At 39.5% G+C, this 12365-nt stretch overlaps 1 protein-coding gene across 1 annotated transcript in view; it reads right to left on the bottom strand.

The window, feature by feature from the left end:
* The window catches only part of LOC126485225 (transmembrane protein 17-like), a 51290-nt gene that overhangs the window by 21602 nt on the left and 17323 nt on the right, over positions 1-12365 (bottom strand). The window contains exon 2 of the mRNA XM_050108860.1: positions 1963-2066. Within this exon, the coding sequence (XP_049964817.1) occupies positions 1963-2066 (104 nt within the window). The remainder of the gene's footprint in view (positions 1-1962; positions 2067-12365) is intronic.

Below are 12365 nucleotides of genomic sequence, written 5' to 3'. Positions count from 1 at the left end.
GTAACAGAAGAAATATTGAACTTAATTGATGAAAGGAGAAAACATAAAAATGCAGTAAATGAAGCAGGCAAAAAGGAATACAAACGTCTCAAAAATGATATCGACAGGAAGTGCAAAATGGCTAAGCAGGGATGGCTAGAGGACAAATGTAAGGATGTAGAGGCTTATCTCACTAGGGGTAAGATAGATACCGCCTACAGGAAAATTAAAGAGACCTTTGGAGAAAAGAGAACCACTTGTATGAATATCAAGAGCTCAGATGGAAACCCAGTTCTAAGCAAAGAAGGGAAAGCAGAGAGGTGGAAGGAGTATGTAGAGGGTCTATACAAGGGCGATGTACTTGAGGGCAATATTATGGAAATGGAAGAGGATGTACATGAAGATGAAATGGGAGATACGATACTGCGTGAAGAGTTTGACAGAGCACTGAAAGACCTGAGTCGAAATAAGGCCCCGGGAGTAGACAACATTCCATTAGAACTACTGATGGTCTTGGGAGAGCCAGTCATGACAAAACTCTACCATCCGGTGAGCAAGATGTATGAGACAGGCAAAATACCCTCAGACTTCAAGAAGAATATAATAATCCCAATCCCAAAGAAAGCAGGTGTTGACAGATGTGAAAATTACCGAACTATCAGTTTCATAAGTCACAGCTGCAAAATACTAACGCGAATTCTTTACATACGAATGGAAAAACTGGTAGAAGCCAACCTCGGGGAAGATCAGTTTGGATTCCGTAGAAATATGGGAACACGTGAGGCAATACTGACCTTACGACTTATCTTAGAAGAAAGATTAAGGAAAGCCAAACCTACGTTTCTAGCATTTGTAGACTTAGAGAAAGCTTTTGACAATGTTGACTGGAATACTCTCTTTCAAATTCTAAAGGTGGCAGGGGTAAAATACAGGGAGCGAAAGGCTATTTACAATTTGTACAGAAACCAGATGGCAGTTGTAAGAGTCGAGGGGCATGAAAGGGAAGCAGTGGTTGGGAAGGGAGTGAGACAGGGTTGTAGCCTCTCCCCGATGTTATTCAATTTGTATACTGAGCAAGCAGTAAAGGAAACAAAAGAAAAATTTGGAGTAGGAATGAAAGTGCATGGAGAAGAAATAAAAACTTTGAGGTTTGCTGATGAAATTGTAATTCTGTCAGAGACAGGAAAGGACCTGGAAGAGCAGCTGAACGGAATGGACAGTGTCTTGAAAGGAGGATTTGAGATGAAAGTTAACAAAAGCAAAATGAGGATAATGGAATGTAGTCGAATTAAATCAACTGATGCTGAGGGAATCAGATTAGGAAATGACACACATAAAGTAGTAAATGAGTTTTGCTATTTGGGGAGCAAAATAACTGATGATGGTCAAAGTAGAGAGGATATAAAATGTAGACAGGCAATGGCAAGGAAAGCGTTTCTGAAGAAGAGAAATTTGTTAACTTCGAGTATAGATTTAAGTGTCAGGAAGTCGTTTCTGAAAGTATTTGTATGGAGTGTAGCCATGTATGGAAGTGAAACATGGACGATAAATCGTTTGGACAAGAAGAGAATAGAAGCTTTCGAAATGTGGTGCTACAGAAAAATGCTGAAAATTAGATGGGTAGATCACATAACTAATGATGAAGTATTGAATAGAATTGGGGAGAAGAGGAGTATGTGGCACAACTTGACAAAAAGGAGGGACTGGTTAGTAGGACATGTTCTGAGGCCTCAAGGGATCACAAATTTAGCATTGGAGGGCAGCGTGAAGGGTAAAAATCGTAGAGGGAGACCAAGAGATGAATACACTAAGCAGATTCAGAAGGATATGGGTTGCAGTAACAACTGGGAGATGAAGAAGCTTGCACAGGATAGGGTAGCATGGAGAGCTGCATCAAACCAGTCTCAGGACTGAAGACCACAACAACAACAACAAATGACTATTACAATTGTTCATTACATAAAACACCTAATGATACAGTACCTTGAAATGAAACATAACTGTCATAGAAGAAAGCCAAACTGGGAAGAAGATCACACTGAAGTACAACGCCATCTGTAGAGGAAGGCTGGAAAGTGCTTCTGTTCCTGCAAATAGTAAACTTGTCTCATAAAGCTGCTATTTAATATTGCCACAAAAATGTATGGGGTGGTGCAAAAAAAAAAAATAGTACACCATTTTAGAGCTTTCCAGTTCACCTAAGATTTATTGTTGCAACAGTGCAGATGAAGTACATGAAATGATTACATTTACAGATCAATAGCACAAGAAGATTTTAGGTACCAGATATTGATCCATGCTGAAATACTCATATTACTGCATGGGTGGGCATGCAGGCACTGACTATGGCATCCAGTCACTCGTACATATGGCAAATACTGTCCTGGGATATGTTATGCCACACCTGCTCAACGTGTTCACATAGTTCTGTAAAAATTGTTGGCTGACGAGTTGCACAAGTCACTTCTCGTCCCATCGTACATCTACATCTACATGATTACTCTGCAATTCACATTTAAGTGCTTGGCAGAGGGTTCATCGAACCACAATCATACTACCTCTCTACCATTCCACTCCCGAACAGCGCAGGAAAAACGAACACCTAAACCTTTCTGTTCGAGCTCTGATTTCTCTTATTTTATTTTGATGATCATTCCTACCTATGTAAGTTGGGCTCAACAAAATATTTTTGCATTCAGAAGAGAAAGTTGGTGACTGAAATTTCGTAAATACATCTCGCCGCGACGAAAAACATCTTTGCTTTAATGACTTCCATTCCAACTCGCGTATCATATCTGCCACACTCTCTCCCCTATTACGTGATAATACAAAACGGGCTGCCCTTTTTTGCACCCTTTCGATGTCCTCCGTCAATACCACATGGTAAGGATCCCACACCGCGCAGCAATATTCTAACAGAGGACGAACGGGTGTAGTGTAAGCTGTCTCTTTAGTGGACTTGTTGCATCTTCTAAGTGTCCTGCCAATGAAACGCAACCTTTGGCTCGCCTTCCCCACAATAATATCTATGTGGTCTTTCCAACTGAAGTTGTTCATAATTTTAACACCCAGGTACTTAGTTGAATTACAGCCTTGAGAATTGTACTATTTATCGAGTAATCGAATTCCAACGGATTTCTTTTGGAACTCATGTGGATCACCTCACACTTTTCGTTATTTAGCGTCAACTGCCACCTGCCACACCATACAACAATCTTTTCTAAGACGCTTTGCAACTGATACTGGTCTTCGGATGACCTTACAATCACTTCCATGTGATCCTCTGATGGCACCAGTCGAGCTACGCAAGTCAATGCTGTGGCACGTGTGGAAAATGAGCTAGGGATGTACATGCCCATAGTCCCACTGGTAATAACTGATTTGCTACAGTTCTTGCTGACATGTCTTATCTATGCTGTGGTAGCTGTACGATCAGCCACTGCTGCCCTTACAATATGACGATCTTGGTAGGCGACTGTGTTGTGTGGACATCCAGTGCCTCATCTACAGAAGTGGGAATGTTCATGTGACTGCGAATATCACCACCGTTGCACAACTGACGCGCAGAATGTCCAACTTGTGTGGCCATTCTCCTAAAAGTCCATCCCACCACTCGGAAAGCCACAATCTGACCTCTTTCAAACTCACTCCCTTGTTGTAGCAAGCACAAGTAAGTATCTGTGGCATGGTTGCCTGCTTGCTTCAAATGTCTGCAGCACACAATTCTTCTTTCTTAGATCATTCCTTTTTAAAGGGTAGACACAGATGGCACAGTGGTAGCTAAGTCACTACGCTATCTGCTGGCAGATGACACGGAAAAGATTATCAGTACATCCACTATCCCACAGGTGCCATGTGCCATCATCGGATAAAATCGACATAATTTTTCCATATGTACTAATTTCTTTCCAACACACACACACACACACACACACACACACACACACACACACAGAGAGAGAGAGAGAGAGAGAGAGAGAGAGAGAGAGAGAGAGGCGTTATTTTGTTATTTTTGTGTGTCTATTATGATGATTTAGTGACAAGTGCTGCTTCCAAGTGAGTGTCAATCCAATACTATGCCTCGTTTGTGTCAAGAGTGAGTCAGTAGGCCTATAAGCTTCCCAGCATACTGCATACTTTTGTGTTTTTTGCCAAAACTGAAAGGGAATGATACAAATTTTATTAATTATTCTTATTTTAATTAGTAGGAATGGATGTAAGTTTTGCTCTTTCAAAGAACCTTCTCTTCACTGCACAACATAGCGCAATAGAATAATTTGACGCAATTCATTACATGTCCAGCAGTAATCATCACATCTGTGCCTTCTGCAAACTACCATATCACAAAATATTCCTTATTTAGTTGCTACAAAAGAATAGAGTGCTTGATATGTAAACCAACAACTAACTGCTCCTAAAATTTAATGATATTGCAGCTGGTAAGTTGGCAATAATGGCACAATGTATCCTCATTAACACACAATATAACTGCCAATACGAGCAACATATCAAAAATTATAAGCTTCCTCATTAATTAATAATTCCTTATGACAAATCCAGATAATATTAACTGTCTAAAGAATTGGCATCAAAGGACAAACCACCTGATATCAACCTATGAATCTACACCTACACCTACTTCTTTAATTTTTGTATTATCTATTCCTATTTTTTGTCTGTATCCTAGATATTTATAGGCATCTGTTTTTCCATCGCTTCTATGCAGTCACTGTGGTTATCCAATATGTAATCTTCTTGTTTAGTGTGTTTTCCCTCGACAGTGCTATTTTTCTTACATTTGTCTGTTCCAAAAGCCATATTTATATCATTGCTGAATACTTCTGTTCTGTTATCTTTAGTAATTGGTTGAGTTGTTGATTTGTTGCTGCCAGTAGTTTTAGATCATCCATGTATAGCAAATGTGTGATTTTGTGTGGGTATGTTCCAGTAATATTGTATCCATAATTTGTATTATTTAGCATGTTGCATAGTGGGTTCAGAGCAAGGCAGAACCAGAAAGGAATTAATGAGTCTCCTTGGTATATTCCATGCTTAATCTGTATTGGCTGTGATGTGATATTATTTAAATTTGTTTGGATATTAAGTGTGGTTTTCCAATTTTTCATTACTATGTTTAGGAACTGTATCAATTTAGGATCTACTTTGTATATTTCCAATATTTGTAGTAACCATGAGTGGGGTACAGTATCAAAAGCTTTTTGGTAATCAATGTATGCGTAGTGTAGCGAACTTTGTTTAGTTTTAGCTTGATATGTCACCTCTGCATCTATTATCAGTTGCTCTTTACATCCTCGTGCTCCTTTGCAACAGCCTTTTTGTTCTTCATTTATAATTTTGTTCTGTGTTCTATGTGTTATTAATTTCTGTGTAATGACTGAAGTTAATATTTTAACAAAGAGATAGAGGGGCTGGCCAGTACTTACCTCAGCTCAGTACAGCCGATAGATACACATAAAACACACAAAACAGAACCGAAAATTTACGTTCCTAGCTTTCGGAACAAATGTTCCTTCATCGGGGAGGAGAGAGGGGAAAGAAAGGGAAGAAGGGAAAGGAGATTCATTTACTCACAACCCAGGTTATGAAGCAACAGGGAAAGGAAAATAGGGAGGGTAGCAAGGATGGAGGCATGGTTGTCAGAGGGAAGCCAAAGATATTCTACTGTAAGTACTGCGCCAGCTTCAAACCGAAGAGGATGCAGCGGAGATGGGAAATTGCACTCCAACACATCCTTTCATCCCGCCATCCCCCTGGACTGATCTTACGTTAAACAACCTCAATCCCATTTACTCTTCAGTCTTCTCCTCTTTCCCTTTCCTCTTTAGCCATTCACGCATCTTTTCATCCTACATAGTTGTGTTTATCTTTATACTATATACCTCTTTACTTCTGTATGCATCCTCTTTGGTTTGAAGCTGGCACAGTACTTACAGTAGAATATCTTTGGCTTCCCTCTGACAACCATGCCTCCATCCTTGCTATCCTCCCTATTTTCCTTTCCCTGTTGCTTCATAACCTGGGTTGTGAGTAACTGAATCTCCTTTCCCTTCTTCCCTTTCTTTCCCCTCTCTCCTCCCCGATGAAGGAACATTTGTTCCAAAAGCTAGGAACGTAAATTTTCGGTTCTGTTTTATGTGTATCTATCGGCTGTACTGAGCTGAGGTAAGTACTGGCCAGCCCCTCTATCTCTTTGTTAGTATTTGTTTCACATCTCATATGAGATTTTCCATTAATCATTTAGAAGTTAATATTTTGTATATTGTTGATAGGCATGTTATGGGGCGATATTTAGCTGGGTTTGCTGTGTCTGCTTGATCTTTAGGTTTCAGATAAGTTATTCCATGTGTAAGTGTACCAGGGAATGTGTATGGGTCTGTAATGTAACTGTTAAATAATTTAGTTAGATGTGAATGTGTTGAGCTGAACTTCTTTAGCCAGAAATTTGCTATTTTATCATTTCCAGGGGCTTTCCAATTGTGAGTAGAATTAATTGCTTGGGTGACTTCATGTTGCAAAATTATCACTTCAGGCATTTGTGGTTATCATCTTGTATGCATCTGTTTCTGCTTGTATCCACAGTGCATGCCTGTTATGTTGTACCGGGTTTGGCCATATGTTGCTCCAGAAGTGTTCCATGTCTGTTATGTTCGGTGGATTGTCTATTTTAATGAGTGTGTTATCTATTGTCTGGTAAAATTTCTTTTGGTTTGTGTTGAATGTTTCGTTTTGTTTCCTTCTATTTTCACTTTTTTTGTATCTTCTAAGTTGCTTGGCCAATGCTTGTAATTTCTGCTTCTTTTCATCTAATTGCTCTATCGCTTCTTGTTGTGAGATTTTACCTAACCTTTTTCCTTTTTTTCTGACATTTCACTTCCTATAAATTGTGTTAGCTGTCAGATGTCTTTTCTCAGTTTTTCTATTCTGATCTGTAGCCTGTGTTGCCATGCTGGTTTTGTGGGTTTCTTCTGTGTGTCGGTTGGTTCTGATCTCTGCCTAGTGTGTATATTTAGTGTAGTGAGTGCTCCTACATAAACCAGTAGTTGTAACTCTTCCATAGCTGTATTTTCATTTATTTTGTTGTGTATGATTGTGTTGATAGTTTTTATTGTTGTTTCGACTTGTGGGTTATTTGGCGGTCTATGCAAGAATGGTCTAATGTCTGTATTTGTGTCTTTGTATTCTATATATGTCAGCTGAAATTTTTCTTCTATATCTAACATGTGTGTCACTTCGTGTTCTATTTGTACTTGTTCTGGTGGCTGTCTTAAGATTTCGTTTTCCTCTGATTGTTTAATTGATGCGTGTTGTCCTTTGTTTGTTTGCTTTGGGATGTTTGAGTCCATTACTGCATTTTCTTCTTCTTCTTCTTCTTCTGATTGCACATTATTTTGTTCCAGTATTTGTTGTACTTGTTGTTTGATGTTTTCTAATTCTGACTGGGGTATACTGTTATTTTTTGTTATTACACGGATCTGATCAGCTAGTCGTTGTTCTGTTAAAAATTTTAATTCCGGGTATCTGGTAATAAATTTTGTGTATACTTGTGATCTGTATCCAGTTGTGTTGGTTCCTAGGTTTGTTGTTTGGTAATAACAGAACATGAGGTGTTGATTAACTTTATCTGACCACCTCATCCTCTGTCTTTGTTTTCCTTCTAGGGTGGTTGCAGGAAGCATATCCTGCAAAACACCTCTATTTGGATTTGAATCATTTTCCAGTTGGCTAGCAGTGTCATTACCTTTGTGGGCGGGCATAGGGTTCAAGCGTCGTCCCCGACCATGACGGCGCTTGTCCGAGGCTTCTTTAGTTCTGTCCTGAACCAAGTAATCACACTAAAAGGGGGGTTAGCACTATTAGTGGTTTGTTCTTTTCGTCGCCTTTTACGACTGGCAGAACATACCGGAGGCCTATTCTTTTCCCGGGCCTCCACGGGGTTTATTATTATTATTATTTCTTTACTTTCTCAGACGTTAAGTCTGGTTAAAAATTATTATTATTATTATTATTATTATTATTATTATTATTATGCAGTCTCTCAATGAGTATCTTGAAAATGGCAAAGCTGGTTGAATGTTCACATGCCACTGTCATGAATTTCTACAGAAAGAGGTTGAAGGACAGTGAAACTACCACTAAGTGCTAAAAGGTTGGACATCCATGATCTTGACAGAACATGGGGTTCAGATGCTTGTCTGCTCTGTAAAGTAGAATAGATGGTGAATTGTGGCACCTCTGCCGAAAGAGCACAATGCTGGTGGACACACAAGTGTTTTGGAGCACATCGTTCATAGTACATTGTTGAACATGGAGCTCCACAGTAGCCTACCCCTTTGTGCTCACATGTTGACCCAACGACACCATCAGTTATTGTTGCAGTGGACACAGGACCATCAGGATTTGACCATCGACCAATGGAAATGTGTCGGCTCTTCGGGTGACACACATTTTTGCTACACTAGGTCGCTGGTCATCTCCACAAGTGCTGTTATTGAGGTGAACGGCAGCTTGAAACATGCAGTGTACCACTGACACAAGCTGGTTTGAGCAGTATTATGCTATGGGAGACATTCTCCTGCACTTGCATGAGACCTGTGGTAGTAATCAAATACACCCTGACAGCTGTGAACCACCTGCATCCCTTTATAATTGATGTCTTCCCCGACAGCGATCTCATCTTTCAGCAGTATAATTGTCTGTGTCTCAGAGTCAGAAGCATGCTACATGGTTTGAAGGGCACTGTACTGATCTCACATTGCTGTCTTGGCAACCAAATCTGCCTGATGTAAATCCTAAGAAACCCATCCGGGTTGCTATCGGGTACCATCACCGCGTATGCAAATCACCGGGCCGTTACTTACGCGAATTACCATGACCTGTGCATGGACATCCACTGCCACATACCTCCACAGACCTACAGATAAGCTGTCAGATCCCCAATATGCAGAATCAGTGATGTATTTGATTCGGAAGATGGACAAACAAGTTATTAAGCAGGTGGTCATAACGTTTTGGCTCATCAGTGTACATAAAAAACAAAATCTGTCGTTACCGTGGGTTCACAAAGTATTAAGATGTACTATATACTCCTTAAGCAAGTAAGAAAGCAAGAAAGAAAGGAAGATTAAGCACCTTAACTAATTTTTATCATTTTACAATTTAGTGACATATGGTTCAGTACTTGAGTTTTCTGTCCATTTGAACTGGAAGACACCACAGAAGGTATGAAGAACATAAAATCTAAAAAACAGAAAGCACTGATGGTACTTACCCTGACTTCCTGTTGCACTATGTTCCTACTGTCAAATGGCTGAACACCATCTTTTCAAATATCTTAGAAACCTGTCATCTGTCTCCTCTCTTCAAGAAAACTAAGATCACTGCTATGTCACAGCCAAACAAAGATACCTCAGAAGTTGAAAACTACCATTCCATTTCTCCCCTCAGCGTCACATTCAAAGCTCTAGGAGATGCTCATTCGTAACAGAATCTACTCAGCCATAAACAAAATTGTATGTATACAGCAAGCTGGATTTGGATCAGAAGGAGGATGTGAAGTACAGGCGCCAATAGTAACTCTCATAAAAAACTGCTATGAGAAGCAGAAGATAAACATGAGGGTCTTCTTAGACCTAACTGCAGCCTACAATATCATCAAGCGTGATAGACTCCGCTCAAATTCATCAGCATCATTTTGTGTCAGAGACCAACCACTCTACTTGGCAACACATTGAATAACAGATGCTTACAGGTATCCTCAGAGAAATCTAATAGTAGAATTCACAAAATAAATTGTGCTACCCCACTTGGTTCTGGTTTGGTCTCACTTCTTTTTAACTTCTACATGCTGGCTGTATTTACACATTTGGCTGTATTTTCACAGAACATGTACATATGACAAACAATGACACTGGTAACATGCATTGGGCTATGTACAATGGGTCTTACATTGATGACATCATAGCCTGTGTGTATACAGAATAGCAATCCATGACATCATTGCCTGCCTTGATCTTCAACAGTAGCTTCAGCTGGTAAGTGTACAGAATAGGGATCCGATAGGCACTAATTCACTGGCTATCCTCTTTATGACTCGACAGACCGTGATCGTGCCCTAATCGGAAAGGTAACCTTGTATTTCTCTCTCCGTCAGACTGCCAAGCATCCATGTGGTAACAACTCCATGCAAGTAATTTAGCACAAAATGGACCTCTAAACGAATCCGTGGAGGAGTATAGGATCCAACAGTTTCTGGGTATGAGACACACTGTGTGTCTCATTTAGCAGGGTTCCATTTCACAGACGAGAGCTTGGCTTCATGGGACCTGCAATTGTATCCACTCCTCACTGAATGGTGAACAAATTTAACTTAACAAAACCATTACCCTTTTTTGTGTATGATGCAACTGGATGATTCATTATTTCCTTCCTTTCTTTCCATTTCAGTTTGTCAGACAGATTCTGAGAGGACTGGTTTGGTATGCTCACTGTGATATGATCCCTCATGTTGCCAGAGTCATTGATTGCATGGTCCTTCATTCTGGGGTTTTCCATACAGGGGTACTAACACATCTTACACGAATATCCACACATCTTACACGAATATCCACACATCTTACACGAATATCCACACATCTTACACGAATATCCACACATCTTACACGAATATCCACACATCTTACACGAATATCCACACATCTTACACGAATATTCACACCTACCAAACTATAGGAAGAGGGACCAATTGAGGGGGTTGGAGCAACAGTGGTCTAACCCTCTCCAATATGGAAAATGAGATACTGGTGCCACCTGTTGTCTAGTGAGGTTAACTAACTTTCTATAATGTGGCATACACCAATATCACCTTTTACATATTGTTTAGAAGCCACTAACTTCTTCCCTCGAACAAACTTCCATTTTGTTTGAGTGCAACATTGGTCCAACTTCAAACAGCCAATGAGGGGTCAGTATCTGGATCACATGTAATAACATCGAGTACGGCTGACATTCAGGGCAAGAGTGATGTCTCAAGCAATGACTATAATGAAGAAACAGTGGAAAACTGTGGAAGAAAAAGGACAAGGTGTATACACTCCTGGGACAGGAATATAAAGAAGAGGAAAAGAAATGCAGGAGAAGAATATGTAGGGAGAACAGGCAAGGAAGTCCACAAACATAAACAAGGCCCACCAAGTGGTTGTCAACATAAGTGTTACGCATGTTTCAGTGAAGAACAATGCGAAACAGTGTTCAAAAGGTTTTGGAATACGTGTGACTTTCGTTTACAAAATGCATATATTAGTGGGTGTGTGAAAGTAAACCTAGTGAAGAAAAGATATGGAGCAAAAGGAAATGAGAGCAGGAGACAACACACCCATGAGTATTATATTACATTACATGGTAGTGATAAAAGAGTTTGCAAACAGGCATTCATATCTTTGATTGGAATCAGTAATGGTAGACTTTCGAGGGCAGTTTCACAGAAACAGACTGAGGGAACACCAAAACAGGATGGTCGTGGAAGACATGGAAATAGACCCAATAAAATTAGTGATCATCAATCCAATTTAGTTGTAAATCATGTTAATAGTTTTCCATTGTGTGAATAATAATCTAAAGACAGTTACAGCTTATTCTAAAGACCACAGTTCTGTGAAAGTGATAGCATTCGATTTACAACATTATTTGAGAGCTTCTGCTCCACACAGAAAATATTTGCCTGAAGGTCTAAATGCAGCTATGATGTATAAACTTTGTTACTTGGATGAAAAAGGAACATAATCCTGAAGATATTGTTAGTGAGTATATTTACAGGGATATTTTAAATACAAAATTCAACCTCTCTTTTTCCTCACCATCTACTGACACATACGAGGTGTGTGATTCATTGCGCATAAAACTTTCACATGCGGAGGAAGATGTTGAAAAAGCTAACATACAAAAAGAGTTAGATCTGCATCAATTAAAAGCGCAACAAGCACATAATAATCCAAAGACCACAGTTCTGTGAAAGTGATAGAATTCAATTTACAACAAGCTCTGCCTACTCCCCATCTACACACTAGTGAAGTTTTCTATAAGAGACAGTTGTGGGCTTATAACTCTTGCGTGCATGATTGTACTTCAGATGATGTGCACATGTATGTATAGCCAGAACATATTGCAGGATGGTGTGCTGATGAAATATCATGTTTAATTAAATATACTTCCAACAATCTTCAAAATATTGATAAATTAATCGTGTATTCTGGTAACTGTTTTGCTCAAAATAAGAACATATCCTTAGTATGTTTTTGGTTGCAACTTATTCACAAACAATATGTTAAGGAAATAGTTCACAAGTATCTAGTATCAGGTCACAGCTACCT

This window comes from Schistocerca serialis, chromosome 1 (genome assembly GCF_023864345.2).
Source record: "Schistocerca serialis cubense isolate TAMUIC-IGC-003099 chromosome 1, iqSchSeri2.2, whole genome shotgun sequence".
Lineage (NCBI taxonomy): Eukaryota > Metazoa > Arthropoda > Insecta > Orthoptera > Acrididae > Schistocerca > Schistocerca serialis.
This window is presented reverse-complemented; position numbering and strand designations above follow the sequence as displayed.